This window comes from Sylvia atricapilla, chromosome Z, assembly GCF_009819655.1.
Source record: "Sylvia atricapilla isolate bSylAtr1 chromosome Z, bSylAtr1.pri, whole genome shotgun sequence".
Lineage (NCBI taxonomy): Eukaryota > Metazoa > Chordata > Aves > Passeriformes > Sylviidae > Sylvia > Sylvia atricapilla.
In genome coordinates this window covers 54389131-54412198 of record NC_089174.1, presented here as the reverse complement: position 1 = coordinate 54412198, position 23068 = coordinate 54389131, and the positions used below count along the sequence as shown (strand labels likewise).

At 36.8% G+C, this 23068-nt stretch overlaps 1 protein-coding gene across 2 annotated transcripts in view; it reads left to right on the top strand.

Moving 5' to 3' along the window:
• The window catches only part of FOCAD (focadhesin), an 89358-nt gene that overhangs the window by 30157 nt on the left and 36133 nt on the right, over positions 1-23068 (top strand). The window contains exons 11-20 of one of the 2 annotated variants that reach the window (XM_066339138.1): positions 5810-5914; positions 6326-6427; positions 7520-7650; positions 9187-9313; positions 14459-14593; positions 14977-15027; positions 17554-17637; positions 19064-19196; positions 21844-22032; positions 22264-22385. In XM_066339138.1, coding sequence (XP_066195235.1) covers positions 5810-5914; positions 6326-6427; positions 7520-7650; positions 9187-9313; positions 14459-14593; positions 14977-15027; positions 17554-17637; positions 19064-19196; positions 21844-22032; positions 22264-22385 — 1179 coding nt within the window. The remainder of the gene's footprint in view (positions 1-5809; positions 5915-6325; positions 6428-7519; positions 7651-9186; positions 9314-14458; positions 14594-14976; positions 15028-17553; positions 17638-19063; positions 19197-21843; positions 22033-22263; positions 22386-23068) is intronic. The other variant, XM_066339139.1, reaches the window with a different exon arrangement.

Below are 23068 nucleotides of genomic sequence, written 5' to 3'. Positions count from 1 at the left end.
AGACGTTTTGCTGAGTAGTATTTGAAAATTTGGCATGGGAAAAATAGTATGCTTCATTGGAATGATGTTTCTGTTCCTAGTCTTCAGTTAAGTGCATCCAAGGACACCATATTCTCCAGTTAGCAATATTTAATGCATTTCTATCTTTGAAATGACATATTTTACTCCAAAAGATATTAATACTTTGAAACTTGACCTTACTGTCTGGCTCATTTGAACTTGGCATCACCTGGCATCTGTCTTGTCTCGACAAGTTATTTTAGTTATGAATCTGCTTAATGGCTCCTTAGAGATTTTTACAGTGTAGCACTACACTGAAAAATTATCACATTGTTTCTTGTAGGTTCAATGCTCTCTCTAAGGCAGAGGAATTACCTTAGACTTGTCTTGTCTATATATTGCAATAACCGTACAGCGAGAGAAAGCGTTGAAGCTCCTGGATAGAGGATATAACTGATTACTTTTATAAACTCAGTCAGCAGTGTGAGTGGCAACTAACATTAACATATTGGTGGCAGAGTTATACTCCAGGAATTGCTATATTTGGTTCTGTGTTTTATTCAGTTCCACAGAAATAAACAGTGCTTTATAAAAGATGGTGGAAGTGGTTGGAATGTAAGTAAAGAAAGTGAAAAAATCATCACAACAAACTTGTTAGACATTTTGAATCTTCACTTCCTTAGGACACTTTCTGAAGGATGCCATGGAAGGTGCTGTGCAGCATAGTAGTTATAAGGCTGTTCTGAAGAGGAAAGATATCAGAGGTAGAGAAAGAAGAAAACAAAAAGTGGCTGTTAAGCCCCATCTTATTTTTAGACAGTCGCATTTATATTAACTTGAATCTGTTTCCTCGGTGTTGATGGCACTTTAACACTCAGTTTAAAGCCAGATATTTGGAACACGTATATTCTGAATTCTTTGAATCATGTCCAAATCAAAGCAACTTGGGCTTGAAATTTACTAGCTACAGCTTCAGCACTTCATTTTGCAGAAGTTAAATATCTAAAGGGAAAAAATTAAGAAGTGTCTACTTTGGAGCCACTAGAAATGCTGAGATGTCGTGGTGAAGGTCATGGCATAAAAGGAGTTGTGTGATGGGGTTTTTTTTTTTGTTGATTGATTGGGGTTTTTTTAAAGTTATCTAGAGTTATGAATTCTGTTGTTAGTGGAATTCCATTACTTCATTGTTCACCAAGGGACACATTGGTTGTAACTGTGGATATTGAATTGAAAAGCCACAGGTGATTCCTGTGCAAAGTCTAGTTGAAGAATTGTGCTTCAAAACAGTCAGAAAGAGACATCACTTTCATGTTTATACCAACTCTTCACAGAGTTCACTAGCAGCAGCTCCCATTTTCACACAGAATGTTGTTTCTATATGGAGTCTGTTGTTTAAACTGGTGGAGTGCTTTGAAAAACATCACTAGGTTTAAAAATTATTACCATAATTGATCTTGCAGACGTTGTTCTGGTTATGCTTTATTTTTGTTTCTGCTTTTTTTCTTACTCTGTCCCTGAAGAGAGGCTACAGAATGTTTCTCTACATGTATCTCCTCTTTACCCACTGTGTAAAAGCCTTTTTATGATGCAAGATAATGGTTTTAGCTGAAGCATTTTGGAGTAGTGGTTCTGAACTTTCACTATGGAAGAAAGCCCAGAAGAATTTTCTAAAGGCTGAGGAATGAAGAGTAGTAGTATGTGGGCTGTTAGGCTTTCTGAAGTCAAATTGCTGCACAGGCTGCAGAGACACATGAAGGACTTAATACAGTCTTTCTAATTGGATGAATTGTCTTGTGCAGAAATTGTTATACTCTGTGAAACCCTTGCTGTGCTGCAAGGAAAAGAAATCACCTGACTGAGGTTACCGGTGGATATAGCACAAGATCTATCACTGTTATTTGGAGATAATGAGTCTACAGAGGATGTGCATTCTTTATGATCTTTCAACTGCTGAAATGAACGATTTTAGTGGTAAATAACACCTTCTGGGAAATGTGTCTGGAGATGTGTTATTTTCTGTTCTTTGGGGTTTGGGAGGGCATTAATATCCCAAAATGTAAAATATATTTTTATTCATGTAGAAAACATGTTTAAGGATATATTGAACAGAATTTGGCTCGTTCAGGTTTTTTTGTTTGATTCATTATGTAAACTTCAGTGAGTAGCTGTAGGGAAAGAATCATGTCATAGTCTGAGCTTGTGGACAGACTCTTCATGATTGTAACTTATTGATTAGGATCCTTCTAGATTGCATGAAACTTTCAAAAACCTAGCTTGTGTTTTCTAAAAAGTGTTTCTCATTTTTGAGAGAAATTTATTTTATGGTTTTATACAGAGAAACTTAGCTACGTTTATGTACTTATCTGAAAAATTTGTTCGTTCATTTGTCTGAATTGTCAGTAATTTTGTCTTGTTCATTGAAGCAAGAAATGCCTGAGTAGTGTATGCTTTCAGAAATGTCATTTCATTGTCCTGCCTACTGAACAACTAGGTTGATGATTGATCTGCCTAAATTCAGCCCAGAAATGGAAACTGCTAGTGTCCCCGGCTTCTTTTTTTGAAAAAGAGTTGTCCCACAGCTCGGAAAAATGAAACAATGCCACCAAATAGCAGAGAATGCTTCTCAGGTGCATTTATTAAATAATATTGTTTTGTCTCACATATTTAATTTTATTTTAAAAGGGAGAATTGTTGAAAAAATTCAGCATAATTTCTGTGATGAAAATTAGTTTTGAAACCAAAAAACATTAAGTCAAAACCCTTCTTCAGATTCCTCATGACAGTCTTCACCTAACTTCTGCATCCTCTGGTACCATGGGGAATGCAGAAGGCAGTGTTGACAGGCAGCACACATTCCATTTTGAGCTGGGATTCCTGCCTCCTGGGAGCTAGTGAATTGTCTTATCAGCTTTGTGGGGCTGTTATGCCCTTGATGAAAATGTAGCATAAATTTAATATTGAAATTAATCCCAGCATTGTTTGTCCATTATATGAGGGAGATGGAGAGATGACAGCTTTGCTGTACCAGAACATTTTGGAGTTTTTCCTAATCTTACAATTGAAATATACAAACAAACAGTCTATAAATGATAGTACTTCTAAAGAAGTTTCTAACTGTCTTTACAATAGCACATGCATACACATTTCCTGAGAATTTTGTAAATCAAACTTAGTATCTATTTACTACATGTTAGTGTAAAAATCATTGTAGAACTTTGATTTAATATCTGTTTACTGTAGAATAAACTTTGTAACAAAATAATTAATATTGAGACAGGACTTGAAATGAGCTTCCCATTACAGCTGATGAAGGCTGGGCTTAAACAGACTGACTTTAGAGGATTTGAATGCTGTATAACTAAGGATTGTGAATATAATTTATTTTAACATACTTTGATCTCACTGCTGATGTGAAGTCCAGTGTAGCTTCAACTGAAAAAAAAAAAAAAAGAAGGATGTAGTCTATTGACTAGAGAACTAGCTTAAGATGAAACTGAGTTGCCCAAGAACCTGTCTCTGGAAAGAGGAAGGGGTGTTATGGGAAGAGACTGAAAGTGAGCAGCTTAGGTAAGGATATTGATCATTATAATGACATATCTGTCATCTCTTCTGGAGTCTTATATAGCCTATTTGCCCAGCACAGCATTTGTCAGGGATGGATATGATTTAAAGAATTGACAAAATCATCTTATCCTCTGAGCGGAGAGCCTGCCAGTTATTCTGGTGCATATGAAAATTTTTGGATAATTTTATTAGAAGACATTTCTTCCCTTGTCACATGTTAACAGTTGTGTGAAAAACATGTATCAGTGGAGGAGCATGTGTGACCTCTTGAGAATTTTGAAACTTAACCAAAACTTATGGTGGTGCAGGTTGCTGTATTAGGGTTAATGATTACCCCTACCCCAAAGATACCTATGCCCACTGCTTACTCATCACCCTGCAGTTTTACCTTGTATCATTCAAAGATTTAAGTAACAGTAAATCAGGTGGTACATTTTTTTCTTGACGCTCAAGATAAAACGGGTGCCCAGAAATAAAACTGCTTTTGTCTATCAGGTCTCCTATATTCAAGGGGACTTTTTGTCTACCTGTATTATTTGGTTTCTGCTTAACCTCTCTGTTACGTAAGGCTTAATTTAACCAAAACAGGTTCTTGCTTGAAGGATGTTAAGCCTTTGTCACTCAAGTCTGCTTTTGGGTTCTCTTTAATCAGGAAGTTAATTTTAGTTTTCTTCCTGTATACTAATGTACATATTTTTCTCTCAGGCAGTTCTGTTGTCTCTTTAGCATGTGTAAAGAGGGGAAATACAACTGCACAGACCAGCTTAAATTAATCATTATGATTAAGGAGTGGGAATAAAAGCTCAGGCAGCAAATTAAATCTCATGTTTTGAATGCAGGTTTCACTTTTCTGTGTTTCAATGTTAATGCAAACATTCACGTTTAATCTTATTGCTGAATTTTAACTGGGACTAGGATTTACATTAATCAATTCTGCCATTTACTACCGAAGTGGTATAACTTATTTCCCCCATGCTCTTTTCTGTTTTAAAGAATATCAGAATATGACAGCAGGGAAAATCAGTGTTTTCAACATAGTTTTGTTGATAAATTATTGCCAACAAGTACTGTGAAGAAACTTGGTTCTAACCTAGCCAAAATTGGGACACAGCAGAAGCTATAAAACTGCCCAACTTCTCTTAAATCCAGAAGTTTGAAAGAAAGGGGAGGGAGGATGCCAGTGGGAAGATGCTTTCAGTTTGGGTGTGAAAATCCATTCAAATGAATATTACCCTAAATTCTCAGCTTCATTTATTGATTGTGCTTTGAAATACCTGCATCAAACCAGTCCTGTTTCTAGGCAGGTCATAGGGTGATGACTGGTTCTATAGAAGGCAGACAACAACCTAGAGAAATAGAGAAGGAGTAGGACAAGTCAATTCCACAAAAACTTGGAATATTTTTAGCTTATAAAGGGATTTGTTCTATTTAAGAATGTCAAATACTATTTAGAAAATGGAAAAAAGTAATGCAATGAAGTTAATTATTGAGGTGGTAAATGCAGATTCCAGAATTTAGTTTAAGTTTGTGGAAGTACCAGTTCACATTGTTGAACTGTAAAGATAGTGATGACTTGTAGTATAAAAAATACTATTTTTGATCTCTGATTTGGAACCAGAACTGAGCCAAGTATGCAAAATCTCAGAGCAGTTGAATTATTAATTATTATTCTTCCTGTGGACTGAGACAGATCTTTTTACAATGAAAAATGTTATAATTTGTTCGTGTAAAAATATGTGTTGAAACAAATGTTGTAGCAGAATTTTCCATTTTTTACCAATATGTGTATCAACCACTCATATATATATAAATCTCATATTTTCATAGCATATATATTTATGTGTCTCTGTGTGTTTGTGTTTTAAGTAGTCGTAAAAAATTACATGAGTAAATTTCATTTTAGATTTAATCACACAGTGATAAGAAGGTGCACAAGAATAAACTGTAGCATCTGCTGGTATGAAAATACTGAAAATCTGATCAAAAAGGGAATGGAGATATATAAGTATCCTTTACTTTATTGTAACTTCAGCAGCAGCTCTTTGGAAGTTTTGCACCATATAGAAAAGAATGCAATAAATTATATTGTATTATGTGAAAGGTTTGTCATATATGCAGGCAGAAAAAAAATATACAAAAGGTATGCTTTTCTAATATGTTGAAACAAGTTCATTGTCTTTTCTAAGGTGTCGCATTGGCAAATTTGGCAAATTCCAATTTATTTCCTGCATTTGTTCTATTTTAGGTCCCAAATCTGGTTCCAGTTCTGATATTTAAATTGGGAAGACCTTTGGAGCCTGTACTTTACAGGGAGATATTGTATACATTGCCTGCACTTGGTGTACATAAGGTCAGAATGAAAGATTTTTAGTAAAATGAAAACTGTATCAATGAAAAAAAAGGTCATATTTTTATAAAAACTATTCAGACTGAGCAATGTGTATCTGTATATTGCTTAACTGATTTTTAAGCTTCTGCATTACTTTGTAGTATTTTGGATCAGATATGATATTTGTTTAAAAGTGAAATGTACATTGCTCTTTACTGTCTGCACTATATGATCAATATGTATGTCATGAGAGATGCTCTTGGACTTGTTATTTGCTGAAGTTTTTTGGAAGATGACTTTCAATTCATTTCTGATATTGGACTTGGATGGCTTTTCCTAGTTGTGCTTGGCTGTAAAATAATGATTCACGGATTACTCTTTCTCCTTGGACATACAAAATAACAAAAACACTTGGTTAAAAATTTCTTACAGGTTTGTGTAGCTCAGATTCTACGTGCCATATATATGCTGGGGAGCACACCTAAGCTCAGAGCAATTGCCTCACGGCTGATGACATCATTATGGGAAAGACAGGTTAGAAACTTCTTTTAGTGTCACTGTAATAAGCCCAGTTGAAAAACTTCATTACTGCTAACCAAGGAAGAAAATAATTGTGGGACATTGCTTCTACTCATATGTCAGCACTATGAAGTAAATAGTGTTAATGGTGCCTACACTCATCTTCTATGGAGTATTTCAATTATATGTCTTTCATGAAACTTTCTTGTCATTTCATGACATCTCAAACTGCAATTAGAAAAAAAGTTTGAAGGATGGCTTTCTGCTTTTCATTATGTGCATTAAGAACAAGACCTTAGTATTGTGGTTTAACCCCAGCCAGCAACCAAGTACCACACAGCCACTTACTCACACCCCCATCCACCAGTAAGATGGGGAGAAAAATCAAAAGAGTGAAGTGGAGAAAGCTGGTGGGTTGAGATAGACAGTTTTACAGGAAAAAGCAAAAGCAATGCACACAAGCAAAACAAAAGAAGGAATTAATTCACTGCTTTGCATGGGCAGACAGGTGTTCAGCCATCTCCAGGACACAGATCATGTGTAGTGGCTTGGGAAGACAGATGTCATCAATCCAAATGTCTCCCCCTTCCTTCTTCTTCCTTCCACTTTATATGCTGAGCATGATGTTGTATGGTCTGGAATATCCCTCTGGTCAGTTTGGGTCACCCATCCTGGCTGTGTCTCCTCCCAGCCTCGCAAGGATTCCCAACTTCCACACCAGCATGGAGTATGAGAAGCAGAAAAGGCCTTGGCTGTGTGTAAACCCTGCTCAGCAATAACAAAAACATCTCTTTATTATCAACCCTGTGTTCAGCACAAATATAAAACACAGCCCCATACCAGCCATTGTGTAGACAACTCTATCCTAGACAAATACCACACAAGTTATATGCAGTAATTTGCTTCTGATTTTTTTAAAGATGCCATAGAGAACTGGTCTGCAAGAGCCAATTCAATCTCAATGTACAATTAGAGCTGAATAATGGAAAAAAATGCAATCTTAAAAATCAAAGTGATATATAGAAGCCCTTTAGAAGTGCTACCAATTGAAGATCCAGTCACACTTTTAAAGCTGTGATGATCATTTTTTAATGAAATCTTTTCTAGGATCGAATTTACCCAGAACTGCAAAAGTTCTTGGCAATGTCTGATATGCCCTCTCTGTCTGTTGACAAAGATGCTCAATGGGAAAAGCTGATTGCTAAAGCTGCTTGTATAAGAGATATAAGTAGGCTGAGGTAAGTGTGTTAACCGTCTTATGTCTTTGTAAGGGAAAAGAGTTGTTTTCAGAAAAGCTGCATCATTATTTTTACTTATTCTATTACATTAATTGTGAGTAATATTTTTCTAGTTGAGATGCTGACTCAGCTATTGCTAATCTAAGCAGCTACTAAGTTTGGGAGTTTCTATTATGGCTAATATAAAACACATATAAATGCTGTTAAAATTAAATTATCTTCATCCTGGAACAAAAGATGCATCATATACTGGTCCAGGGTAGAAGCTTCAGGCATATCACTTCCAGATTAGAAAAAGGGAGAGATGAAACAGTATAAGAAAGAACTGATGGTCCCCCTTTTGATCTATTCAAAGAAAGATAGAATTCTTTTTCTGAAAACCATATTTTGTCACATGTACATTTTTGGTCTTTATTGAGATATAATACCACGAAAGATTGTCTTACAAGTATAACTGGATAATACATTGGGCCTTTCCAGCTCTAGCAGTCCTTGAAGATCACTACTTGATAATAATTTATAGTTCCTGTAAAGAGTATTTTTAAATTCATTAGTATTTACTTCCTGATTTTATGAGCACCATATCGTCTTTTCTACTTTTCACCTGTCTTGTGTTCCAGTTTTCACTTTCCTTCTTGAAGGTCAGCTACTAACCGCTGAGAGGATTCATATATCTTTTAAGTATCAACTAAAAACAAGTTCCTAAAAAAAACCCTTTTCCTTTACCTCTTCAACATTCTTCCATTTTGCCCAATAGTATTTTTCAAGAAATTTTTTAAAAGTGAAAAGCAAGAGAGAAATCTCAATGCACCTCTAATACTCTTTTTGCCAGGTAAGTGCTATAGTCGGAGTTCAGGTGTATGCATATTCTTCATGCATTTAGAAATTATTTGGAAGAAAGTGTGAGCAAATAGATAAGTTACAATTTACCACACAAATGAATCACCTACCAGATACCATTTACCAGAATCTCTTACAGAGATCATAGTTTGGGGAACTGTTGAACACCTTGCCCACCACAAACCAATAAAACTGACTGGATAGTTAGAAGACTGGAAAACTGAAACAGACCATGCAGTCACTGAGGGAAAGACAAGTGGCCTTGCAGCAGGGTAAAAAAAAAAAAAAAAAAAAAAAAAAAAAAAAAAAAAAAAAAAAAAAAAAAAAGAAATGTAATTATCTTATGTAAGAAGGACAGAAAGCATTTAGTGCCAGGATCTCCACCAATACACAGTAGGCACTGCTTGCAGGAGACTGCAAGAAAGAATCATAAAACAGTGTCTTTAGTAGTGCATTTGGACTTTCATTCTCAGTCCCTTCTTCAATGATGTCATCTTTTAGTTCCCTGTGTCACTCAGCCTTTAAAGCATTCTGTAATATCTCCTTGTATGATTTTTTTTGGTGTGTGAACTCCCAGTTTAAGGCAGTTTAATTGTCACTTAAATAGAACCAGCACATAATAGATTTTTGTGTATAAATTATAACTTACATGTATATGTGAATATTGCCTTGTATTTTCTTCTTTTTTTTATTTAGACCATACCAGCATGGAGCAGACATGCTAGCTGCAATTTCCCAGGTATTAAATGAATGCACAAAACCTGATCAAGCTTCACCTGCTGCCATAGTATTACAGGGTCTACGGGCACTTTGTGAGGCTGAGGTAAGATTAAATTGCCTTATCCTTGTGTTTGAGTTTTGCTTGTGGTTCATGAACTTTTTTCCCAATTGGCTTTTTTTTAAGAGTACATTGAGTTGCTGAAGAATATCTTTTTCTTCCAACAAATTTAATTTGTCTCTTCCAATGTAAGTTAATAGTTTCTAGGAAATTGTGGAAATTGTACTGTGACCTTCTACCACAGCAGATCAGCCCTACAGTGCATGGGCTGAAATTTTATATCAGTTTTGCAGTTTATTGCAAAGGCATCCTTCTGTGCATCTTTCCCTGAGATTTGAAAAGGAAGACTAGTATATAATTCTGATTGTCTGAAAAGCACTTAAATAATGTAATTTTTCTATCTCCTTACTGGCCTGCCCTGCAGTGTCTCATTCATAGAGTGTACCAGGTAAGGAGTGAAATCACTAGCAGCTAGGAGGCTTCTCTTTTGCAATAATGTGTTCATTGCTTATTGATGAAGAGGACCAATAAGCTTTGGGACAAGCTACCCAGAGAGATTGTGCTGTGTCCTTCCCTGGAGATTTTCACATTGTTTTTGGATACAACTCTGAGGAACTGGATCTGATCTCATTGTAACCCTGCTGTGAGCATGAGGCTGGGCTGGAAGTATCCCAAGGTCCCTTTGAACCCAAATAGTATTGCGATGGTACAATATCTCTAAGTTAAAAGACAAGGCTCTTTGTTTCCACATCCCAGACAGTGATATCCAGTTGTTGAGGCAGGCACAGATACACTGTGAATCTGCTACTGACAAACTGTACTATACAGGCCATCAGAGTAGTGAACTAATTGTATCCTGCAGGAGTATTTGATTACCCATTCTCTGCCAAACAGCAATTTTATGTTTATCCACTAGTACAGTTTCACTCCAGTGTTTACAGCAGTAAGGACAGCCATTGCCATTATTTAAAATCACCAGTTCAAGAATAATACAGCGAATCATCCATAGATATCTGTACTCAGTATAATTAAAAATCTTCAGACAATAGCTGCTAAGAAGCAATTTATTTAGGGTAATTTTTTGCTTGCCTTCGATGTGAAGTTTGGCTCTTTTTAAGGTCACATATATTCTTTGAATCTGGCCATGGTATTGAATCAGTGTTTTCCCAAGCTGGATGATATTTAGGCTTTGTCTTGCAAAGCAGGGGTTACATATGTGATAGATTTCACATCCTAGTATAATAGCCTCATTTGAGAGCACATGTATACTGTACTGCTGTTGAGGACTGGAAGGCTAAGACTACTCAGGATGGAAGGAAGGATGGACAGACAGATTTTGTGGATGTTACCAGTTTTTCCTGTCCAAATTAAACTTGCTTTAATATTTCCCCAACTACAGCGTAATGTTCTGGGAGACCAAATCTACTACCTAGCTATTCTGAAACTTTAACAGCGAATTCTCTTGTGGTTTGGCAAACTGGGTAACCATTTGGGTTAAGTAATTTAGTCTGTCTCTTATTTATTATTTAGACTGTAGTTTGCAGTGCAGAAAAGACATAATCATAGAGATTGGTTTTGTTTTGGTGTTTTCTGTCTCTACCACTGACTTAAGGGAAAAGGGATATAGTCTCTGAGCTTTTCCATGTGCAGCTGTTTAGATGCAGGATTTTAAAGAGCACCAAACTTCCAGTCATCTTCTGAACCAGAATAATAGATTATGCTTTGATATGTATAGTGTTGACTCAGTTGATGATGGAACCCTACACACCATGTGGCTTTGTCAGGGTTGAGTTCTGAGAGTCTCAGAAAGGCTCCTTTGTTAAAGTAATGCGATAACAAAATGTGCTGTAACATTGATTTCTTTTTTTGGTTGACTCTTGTGTAAGAATAGTTACCTATTCTGCTGACTGCAGTAATTGTTTTGTATAAAAGTAGTGGCTTTGTTCAAAGTGCAGCCTACATGATTAGTGTAAAGAATATAAACTTAACTTTTGCAGGACTTACAAGAATGGCTGGCTGCTTCCACCCCCTCTTTCTTTTTTTGGGAGATGTAACAAAAGGTGTTTAATAAATAATGCACAGTGACTTGCACATCAAAAATGGAAAAAAAACCCACAGTTCTTGTCAGATCACATTTCCTGTTTCTTGGCATGTAATTTGCTTTTTCCCCCAGTGATTTCAACAGAAGCTAGTGTACTTCATATGAGATGAAGACTTAGATGCTGTCCTGGCATCTAATTGATTTCATGTATCAAGGGCAGTATGTAAGCCAAGAAACATTCAAGAATAAAATTTCTAAGCATAGTGTTCCCTTTCCATTAAAATATTGTTGTTCTCTATTTTCTCCTAAGATTTCTCACCCTTTTAGGGCGGTAGTTGACCTGAAGCAGAAGTGCTTTGTCTGTCCTCAGCATCTGCAAAATTTAGCTTTTAGTTTTTCCCCATCTAGCAGTCAGTGTTTTGTGCAGTGGCAAGATTGCTATTTGAAAATAAGTTTTGAAAATACAAGAAAACATAAATGTAAACCAAAATATGTTGTAGCAAAAGCACAGTGTGATTTTTAATGTCTCCAGATGATAATGACATATTATTTTAAACAAACCAGAATGAAAAAAACTCAGACAACAAAAAATGAAAACAGACTTAAGAACTTTTACTGAAGTACTACACTAGCATGTCTCGATCTGTAAACAGACATTTTTTGAATAGTACCAGTCCTTTTTTTGTCAGACAGTAATTGGCATACCAGTGTTGTAAAGTTTTCTTACATTGCTAGTTTCCTAGAGTATCTTGCATTCTCAGACGACAGCTTTATTGAGCTGAACAGTGTCTATGGAATCACTGGGCTTTTCCTTGGGGATTCATGACTAGCAGATAAATTTCATCACAAGATATTTGTCACAGTTGCCCATTCCTCCAGGAAAACATCATGTCAAGGTTATTACTGCTTTTATAGCCTTTCTTAATTTACTGTGGGTTTTTATGGTGTGTAAAGTACCGGTTCTCATCCCCCCCATTCCTTCAGTTTACAATACGTCATTTGGTAGGAGTTTTCTGTATGGTGTCTGTAAAGTTGCAAATGTAGAAAATACCATCTGAGAAGGAATTGTACAGTCTTAAACTAAATAAGAAACTTATGTTAGGACAGTGGCCGCTTTTAAGGCCTTTTCCCACCTCTTAGCTGAAGTTGGAGAATATGTGTTACTATAGGAAAGAATGAAATCAAACATACTTGACTGGATAATGATTTGTTAGTCTTCCTAAATTACAGGATCAAATCCTATGAATGCACAACTGATTTTCTCTACATATTAATAGATGTTGCTTTTTCCAGACAACTAATTCATTACAAATTTAACATTTCTAGATAGTTCAGGAGAAAGTTCCATGCTAATAGATACGTCTGTCTTTCTGAACACTGGAAGACCTTTTTTCTTATTCTTGCAGTCTGTTTTGAAAAAATGGAAAGAGAGGTATCATTTTCCCTTGGAATGTTACCAGATGAGGTCTATCTAGCCATCAGTGGTTGTAACCATAGAAACACACTGGTGGGTTTGCTATTCCTGAAATGGATTCAACTCGACATACATCTTTGGTTTTTTAAACAGCACCCTGAATGTGTTTTGCACTCACTGACGTGACTGCTTAATTTGGCACTTACCTGCAGAGATACAAAGCATTCTGATTTTTGCAGTGCAGAAAAATATTAAAACTACCTTTCTCAATGCCTTTGTGGAATATCTTCATAAACATACCTTTATTTGATTTCATTACAAAGCTCAATTTGTATTTCTCGATGTCTTTGTTTTCTGTTGCTTTGTTGTGATTTTTTATGCCTGAAAGACATTTTCATGGCATTTGCTCAGACTTCTAAGTCTTGATTTGCAGTTTTTTGCTTTAGGAGGCTGGAAATTATACTTTGCTTTGCCATTGATATTTTAAATTTTTTGTCTAGACTTTAGTTCTGAGCATACATGGTTTGGGGTTTTTCTTTGTGTTGTGGTTCTGTGGCGTGGGTGAGGTAGGGTAAACAGAATTATAGTTTCTTAGGGGCTTTGGTTTTGTTTGTTGGGTTTTTTCTTAGTTATTTGGTTTGGATTTTTTCCTGTTTTGTACTCCTTTTGTTACAGTGAAGCCTGAAATCTGAAAGACAAGTAGTAACAATGAATAAATTATAGACAGAATTATTTTAGGTATGATGGCAAAATTCTGAAATGTTAGATTCTCCACAGGTGGCAACATTAAGGTTTGATAAAATATTCCATGGAAATTGCTTGTTTTCAGGAAAATAAATGGCTTGTTACCAAGAGAAAGCCTGGGCAACTGGAAACATGTCTCAAAGAAAAAGGAGGAAGTTTTAGTTATCAGTATTGCTGTCCAGTCAACATGCCTGCAAAACTTGACTACTACTTTTTATGACTTCTGTATAATTCTTCAGCTAGAACTATACCACTGACTGAGCATCTTACAGACTTTTTCAGTGCCTGGAAATGCAAAATGCTGTACTGACTGCTTGTTGAGCTGTCATGCAGATCTTTGAAGGTGAAAAGAAGCTGGGTGAGAAGTGTGTTATTTCCAGGAAGGAAGAAAATTATGTATCCTGGAAGACAAATTATGTATCCTCTTGTGCTGTAGTTATAGTATAAATGTGTTCAGTATTAGGTATTAGTGTTTAGTATTTATTGTAATTTGACAGTTTCCAACAGTTTCTGGATTCCTGAACTTCTGTGTTTTGCATTTGTTCTGCAAATTTTTTTGGCGTTTCTTGTTTTTAAAGAATAAAGGAACTTTGTTTTGCAGGGCTCCCAGCAAAGATAGATTCCTCAGTGGTTTCCTCTGATTTTATCCTATTAAATTCCCAGGGATAGCTTGCTTTTTAGCTAATTTGATCAAGTTATGTAGAGCACTAATGTGGTATGAAGATACATATACAGCTCTGTGTATTGCTAACAGTGTGTTATTTATTCCTACTGGTAATTGCTTTCCCTGATGAAGTACTGTGCAGTATTACTGTGTTATGTCAGTTGATTTACAAGTGAATTTTTAATGTGCATGCTTTTTTACTTTCTATGAACTGTTTATTTATTTCTGTTCTCAAGAAGGAGGAGCAAGGACAAACACTGGAAAGAAATGTTGCATAAGTGAATTGGGAATAGCTGTTAGTAATGATGCCTCCCACTTTGCTTGCAGGTTGTTTGCATCCGTTCTGCATGGAATGCTCTGTCACCAAAGCTGGGTTGTGATACAAGACCACTCATTTTAAAAGCACTGAATGAATTGTTTTCACTGGTTCCCTCATTAACAGTGAACACAAATGAATTTGAGGTAGGTACTTACGGACTAAGAGGACTCTTTTTTTAGTATACCTTTGTATATAACTTTTACATAAGCCTGCTTGAGTCTGATAAAATTACACCCATTGCCTAGTTCAGATTTGTGAAATGCACATTTCATACAGTTTTACAATTTTCACTTGCATTAGTGAATCCTGGGAGATAGATGGGAAATTCCAGTGCAAGGTTAATCCACGGTTTCCCTCTTATATGTGAGGACATGTGAATATGTCTGGAGTTTGGAGCTGCACCCCTTCCACTTTCCTAGTTCAGTGTATGTTGATATGGCAGTAAGTAATTTCAGGTAACTGCCTCTATTTTAACAGCTTATTTAGTCAAAGAAAACATAAATACATATTTCCTTTGCTTTTCTAGAAATTCAAAGCTCAAGTTATCAGCTTCCTTTGGAACAATACACAGAATGAGGTAAGTGGTATAATTGAAAACATTAATTTCTGATGTCAGCAACAGGATATTAAATTTTGTACTTTTCTGTCAAGACAGTGTCAGTAATCTCATTTTCTAATAGGGTTTTGTTCCTGTTGCTTAACACTATTTCTGAAGCAATGTACTATGCATAAAAGGTAGTAACCTAATGTTCTAACTTCTTCCATCTCCAAGGAGAAATACAAACCAACTAGTCACTAGTGTGTCCTCACCTCGCGTCCTGGGAGCAGTTTTAGGCACCGCAGTGTAAGAAAGACGTTTAGATGTTAGTGTCCAAAGAATGGCCACAAAGATGGCAAAGGTGCTTGAGGGGAAGCCATATGGGGAGTTGCTGAGGTCACTTGGTCTGTAGGGGAGACTGAGTGTCTAGGTTTAGATAGACAGGTATCTGCCAGGGAAGATTGGAGTCTCCCTTGGAATATAAGCACCCCCCACCTTTCCAAATTATTATAAATTTGCAATTAAAAGGCTGTCAGGCAAAGATTCTGGGAATAGGTATAGCAGTTTTTTACTAGGAATTAAAAAAAAAAAAAAAAAAAAAAAAAAAAAAAGAAAAAACACCAAACCCTCCCCCCCCAAAAAACAACAAACAACAACAACAACAAAAAACTGTACAGAAGCATAAGCAAGCAAACAAAGAAGAAATCCCAAAAAACCCTGACAGAGTCAGAAATACAACCTGACACTACATTCGTCAGGGTGTTGGAAAACAGTCCAAAAACCCTCCTGGGGTGGCAGATGTGGTCCTGTTGGAAGCAGCGATGGTCCTGGAGCCAGGAGCCCAGAGATGGGTCCAGTCTTCCTTTGGGAATCCCATGGGAACACTGGGTGTCAGGTGACACTTGTCACTCGTTTTATCAAGGTGAAAACGGTTTGGCTCCTCCTCCCTGGGTAGAGCATCTCACAATGGGATGATGTAATGTGTCATGTCATTGGTGAGCTTTAATGGTCCATTAACAGAAGATATTTCCATAGGGGTAGTGGAAGAGTGAACAGAGATAAGAAACAATGTTCCAGTTTTAACAGCTGGCTTGTTATCAGAGAAGACAGTTACCCCCTCCCTTCTGGAGTTACAACAAATAAAGAAAAATCTCCCCAACCGGGTTTCAACAGATGGACTAGAATAAACATTTTTTTTAGTTACAAAACCCAAGACATGAGGACAGACCTTGTTGCAGTCAAACCTTCCTCACAAGGGGAAGGAAGAGGGGCAGACACTGATCTCTGCACTGTGGGTGACCAGTGACAGAACCTGAAGGAATCGCCCCAAGTTGTGCCAGGGGAGGTTTAGGATGGATATTAGAGAAAGGTTCTTCCCCCAGAGGGTGATTGGGCACTGGAACAGCTCCCCACGACAGTGGTCACAACACCAAGCCTGACACAGTTCAAAAAGTGTTCGGACAATGGTCAGGCACCAGGTGTGACTCTTGGGGATGGTGTTGTGCAGGGCCAGGAGTTGGACCCAGTGATCCTTGTGGGTGCCTTCCAAGCCAGCATAATCTGTGATTCTATGAAGCTAGTTTGACTTCCTCTGGAAAATTACATCCTTAACATGGTGAAGCATTCTTGATAACGATGCTGCTATGACAGCTAACTCAATTAATTGGTGGAGTTTTGTAATGCAGTGGGAATGTTGGACTATCATCACCATGAGGCTGGTGGAAGTAGTGTATTTTAGTTTAAGACTAAGACTTCTGTCAACCTAGTTCAGTGGATTTTTCAGCCCCGCAATTAATCCCAGATGACAATTAAGTGCTGTACGCCCACTTGTCCACTCCCTTTCCTTGTGATGGGATTGGGAGTAGAGCTGGAAAAAGGTAAAAACCCTGTGTTTTGAGACAAAAACAGGTTAATAAGTGAAATAAAGTAACTGTGTAATAATAACAACAACAAAAATAGCAATTATAATATTAGTAATAATAAAGGGGCTATAACAAAAAGACAAATATGAACAAAACTCAGTTAACAAGTGTTTCATAATACAGTTGCTCACCACCCACTGAGGGATGCCCAGTCCATCCCTGAGCAAGTAATGGGTACCCTCTGGTGAGCCTCCCTGAGTTTATATACTAGGCATAAAGTTCCATGATCTGGAATCAGTAACCTGGTCAGTTCAGGTCATATGTCTTCGCCATGTTCCCTCTGAGCATCTTGTGCCCCTGCACACTGGCACAGGAAACTGAAAAGTCTTTGATGTGGAGTAGGCACTTCATAGCAATGGCTGAAACATCAATATATTATCAACATTATTCTCATAGCTTGGATAATTGTACCTGAAGTAGAATGTTCAGGATGCTTGTTATCAAGCCTAGATAATTGGTCTTACTACTTTGCATTGTGTATATAAAAAGTTAGAATTGATAATGTGCCTCGGGAAAATATTGTTGAATGCTTTTTCAGCATTCAGTTGTTACTTGATAAGCACTTTGTATGGGGAGTTTCTGGTAGATAGCAATACTTTATGCTGTGTTTGTGATTTTCTTTTTCTTGCTGTTAATTTTCTAGGATGCCCTTGTAGCCATTTCAGCCTATAAATCACTCTCATCATTTGACTCTGAAGAACATACAATTCTTCATCTTCCTGCACAGGTAGCCATGTTATGTGTTTGGTAGTAAGCACATCTGACACTTCCATCTGACATGGGTTCAACATATCCTGTTGAAAGGGAAACCAGTCATTGTGCCTTCTCTGCCAGAAATTCAGGAAAGCCTCCTGAAGGAATACAAGCTCCTGCTGGTGACATGAGATGATGTGTGATTGGCATAGCTAAGTCTTGTGTACAGGGAAAGGGACAAAGGAGACTAGGGCTAAGCAGTCAGAAGGTAGTTTTTCTTATTTTGTTACTCAGTTAGCAGGGGGTTTTTGTCAGCTGATTTGCATTTTATGCACTTATTTTAGTGCTTGCACTTGAGTCTTGACACTAAGCAGCTCTTGTGTTTGCTATTTCTTTCATTGCAGTCACTCATAGATAGGGCTTTTGTTCCCAAAAGAGGCAAATCAGTTTGAAAAGTAGGTGCAATTTTTGGAATTTAGCTGAAAAGTTTTCCCGTGTTTTTTTTGTGAATTTTTACAGCATAACACTTTACTTTTTGTCAGTAAAGGCAGTCAGAAAGAAGTTGAGGTACCGAGTAAAAGGCTTTTTAAGTATGCAGAGGGCTGTTAAACTCTGAAACTTCTGATTAGGTGATTCAGTAACCTAACAAAATGAAAGAATACAAGGAGATGAACATAACATCATCTATGTGACCTGTTTTTTTTACACTGTATGAAAGACTAGGCAGTACTCAATAGTCCACTGGTACTTTGTGGAATAGTGGCTTTATAGTAAAAGTTTTATTTACTGATTTATTGTATGATAAGGCTCCATTTGCAACTGACTGTTATGAAAAGGCTGAAAGGAATATGCAACTTTAAAATTAAAAAACATGCTTTATATAAATCAGTGAGAAGAGTTCAGCATAAACCTTACAAATGACAATATATAAACTCTGCTGCAAGACTAAATCTTTCATAGTAGTACATAGTTCTGTATTACTAGAGCAGTTACTTTACAGTCATATGCATGGTGCAGTATTTAAAGTGAGTAAATATGTTTTAATTGAAAGCAATGTAAATATGTTGCAGTTTTTCAAATTCCAAAAACTAATATGTAAAAGCAGTGTCAAGCAAAAATGTTTTATTTATATTAAAGTGCCAATATAAAGCATTATTAAACTGAAGAATCACAGTGAAAGTGAAGTTTTATGAGTATTAGTTCAGCTGTAATGTCAAGATTAATTTTATTGTTACAGATGTGTATTCTCACACCCTGTGATTTTTACCAAGCAGTGTTGCCTTTCAGTCAGGTAGAAGAAAAGCTTTTATTCATTAAGTTTCAAATTTATGAAACGGAGTGAAAATAATGAAATGGGAAACTTCTCATATTTAGTTGATATTTTTCACACTTGGAATCATGAATGATAATGAGGACTTGGAATTTTTGTGCTGACATTTACTTTGTTTTTTATCTTCCAGGCACGACCAGAAATTGACTCACTGGAAGAAATAGACATGAATGAAGATGAAGAGGATCAGGAGGCAAATCTGTTTGTTCCAGGTTCTTCATATATCAAGCTGTTATCTCTAACACCAGCTGCTGTTTTAGGAGGTATAATATATCCACTGTTTGAGGTCACTTTGCAGATATGGAATCACAGTGACTGTACAGACCTGTTGCTCTTCTAGAATGGAGTGTCATGTTAAAATGCAGCCTTTCTTTTTTTCATTAACAAATTATGGGAAAAAATGTAAAGTAAAAAATAAACCCATCTTCTAGGAAGATGGTGTGACAGAGGTTTTGATGGTGGGGAAAAAATGTTTATAATTAAAATTCCTCTACGAGTCCTAAAGGGAAAGCCAGTTCCTTATTATTTACTTCAAATACTCATTATTTCATCACAGTGGGACTCCAGTAGGGAGGACTGAACATATGTTTCTTAAGGCAACTTTGTATTTTAGCCCAGGACAGATTGAAGTAAAATAAATTTAATATTTACAGTTTTGTAAACAGACTTAATAGTATGAGAACAACACTCCACACAAAGTCTGCTTAATAGATTAAGATATTAGTGCTATGCTTAATGCATAATTGTAGTGATGCATATTGATACTGAAGTATGCTTCTACAGATGGTCTCTGGTTGATATACTTGCTCTGAAACCTGTGCAGTTGAATTACCTTCAGTATTTGAGATTTTTGTCATTCACTTGATTATTTCCAGAAATGCTCATTATCTTACAGTTACAAGATTTGAGATATTGTGCCAGGACATAGACATTGATATTTCGTTCTTTATAGAAAATGTGGCATTTTCATGTGTGATTGCAGGCTGTAGAAATTACCATGAGATAGTAGGTGGTATTTTGTAGTATTTTTCCCAAATGGGGGTTTCTAAAAGAGTCTGTTTATCAAACTCTTCATGTATTGGCATCTGGAGTGTGTGCAGCCTAACCTAGAGAGTCCTAACTACTAAATCCTGGAAGCTTTTTGGGGGAGAATGACATAACCTAGTTCAATGAAAGACCATGATGTATCTTGACAGAAGACTCAATCTGTGTAATGAATGCTGAGATAGGCAACTTGGTAGGGAGATGAGAAACCAAAACAGAAGTGAACAGACTGGATTCAGAGAGGCAGCAACCACAGACTGGTGTCAAAGTAGTTGTATCCAAAAATTCACTGAGCAGTTTCTTCCTCAGAGGTGTCTTATAATGTTGCTAGTTAACAGAGTCTAAAAGGCTTGAGCAAAACCTTTAGTGACTTACTGAAGTTGTTGAGAGTGAATTGCTTCACCAGAAGAGTACGAAACTGGATTAATGAGGCAATGTCCGAGACAGGCCAAAAGCCACAGAGTTCCTTTTCCATGGGAGCTGAATGGAATTTGCTGGAATTCTAGTGGTACATGTTATTGGTAACATGTAATTACTTATATGAACCATTGGAATGTAGAGCTTTAGATAGTATTTTATCTCAAACTCTTTTAAAACTGGTTTGTCACATCAGTTTTCATATTGTTTCTATGTGTTAAATTCCCAGGATATCACAAGGGGTATAAAAGGCTTATTTTTTTATTTTGATAGTTTTTCATACTGGTAATGAGACTCTTGTCAAACTTGGTAGTCAGAATTAAAAATAATTCATAAAAAGAACTATAAGCTTAATATAATTGTTGTTGCTGCTAGCAATAGTGTTAGTATCCTTACTGCAAAGGCGATGATGATAGTAACAACAACAATAAAAACATTGTTCATGTGATGGTAGTTGTCTTTGTTTATCCTCAGATTGATTTCAATCATTGAAATATTGCATTTCTAGTATTTGCTGCACATCTAGTTGTTTCACCAAATTTTTCCAGATTTTGTAGTTTGAGTTATGTTTGTCAGTATAGAGACTTGGCTTGTCCCCTGCCTGAAGAATTGCTTCTGAATGGCTTATATTTAGGTCTTTTGGCATAACCAGAGAATGCAATAATATGAGAGCAATGATAAGGGGTCTCTATCAATGTGAATGGTTTCCAGCAGAGGAATAGCTCCCTCTTTTAGCAGATTTCTTACCTATTGTTGTAGCCATCCTAAACCAAAAGCTTTTTATAAAAAGTCTAGACCAGGTAGGTGGATAGTGTTTTCATGTCAACAAATACCTACTCCTCCAACAAATCTGAAGCGGTGAGGGGATTGAAGACAAAGTCTTAGAGTTTCTGTCTATATCACTGCAGAGAAAATTGCTGTGTGCATTCTGTGGGTTTTGTTTGAAGAATGTTGGCATTACAGGTGGAGGAAAAAAATCCCAAGATGCAAGTGCCCTTCCTGACATACTACAAAAATGTGATTTAGATTCTGCTATGTGTCCTTCTGTCAACCATATGCTGTCCTTACTGTTACTTTTGTAGCAAAGAAGGCAATCAACAGCTCCTGGAATAGCTAAGGCTGTATTTCTTTCTAACTTTAAATATACCTATGTTAGTTTTGAATAAGGTAGCTTTACACTTGTGCTTCCTCACATTTCTTGGTTTTGTCAAGTTCCCTTGATTTTCAGCAGTGCTGTTTTGAACTTCATAGAACACTCAAGGAAAAAAATCTCAAGAGGTAGATGTCCCTCCTTCCCATGCTACAACATCAGGTTTAGGCCGCTGCTCCACTATGAAGTGGAAAAGAAGTACTGATGTCATTCTGGGCTTTCTAGGGTCAGTTTTGTCTCTCAGTCATCAGCCTCTCACATTCCCTTTTCTCTTGCTTATTGCACTGCACTTCATCCAGCATTTGAAGAGTTTGCAACATCACTTGTGAAACAGGAGATGACCAACATGCCCCGTGCTGTGTATCATTCTGCCTTAAGAGGAGGAACCACACGCTCAGACCAGGGGAAGACAGTGGCAGGTGTTCCAAATTTCTTACTGAAAATGTATGAGAGGAACAAGCAACCGGGCATGACATCAGGCCTTGCCGGTAAGCTGTCACTTTCTTGAAGTAGACAAGTATGCGTGTTTTGATCCAAAGATTTCTATGAATCTGAAGGTGAATCAACATAAGACACTTTTTTTTATGCCCCTTAAAGGTGCTTGCATATTCTTTTGAATTACGGGCTTTATTAAGTTAACCTTAGTTTCCTTTGGGCTCTCCCTTGACTCTGGGAGTGTTGGCATTGACCTTTCTGTTCCACTTCCCTCCCTCTTTCAGCTGGCATGTTGCAGTGTTTTGACCTCCCAGTCCACATGGGCAGGGATGGCAAGCCTATCAATCGATTTCTGGCCAGCAGGGGCCGCAATTTCCAGCAAATGTTGGTCGCCCTCATTCACGAGGTAAGTTGTTGCTGGCTCTTCTTCACTTTTCAGAACTATTGTACCTCCTTCTCTGCTTTACTATCTCTTTTGTTTACACTCACTGAGTGTTGGTATCAGCTAGTGATGACGTGTGTATCATATATATATGTACCTTATGAATGTGTCATAATTAACTGAAGTTGTTGTGAGGGACAGATAGGATCATAGAATCATCAAGTCCGACCATCAGCCTACCACCGTGGTCACCCACCCTCACTAACTTGAACTTAACATGTAAATACTTCTTTTTTAAGTGTTCACTGCTGAAATGTCTTTTCTGAAAATCAGAAAACAAGGAAGTGACCTTTGCTTTTTTCTGCCTTCAAGACTGCTGTACAAATATGCCTGATACCTGTCACATGTAACCAGCTGTGGGTGAATAGCAGGCCTGTGATGGGGCTCTGTGGGGAAAAAATATCTACACCTTGCTAAGACTTCGCATTTTTTTCTGCCTCTTAAACATTTCATTTCTCCGACATATTAGGCTTGTGCTACCATACTGTGGAGTTACCTTTGATGTGGTTTTAGAAAAATGTCATGAAATAAGCCCTCACTTAATCATTAGGGAAAATAAAGTAATGAAGTCTGTCAGAGCATTTTGAATTATGGTACTTTTGAATATCCAAGTTCGTCTTTGAAAATTTTGGACAACAGTAAAAAAA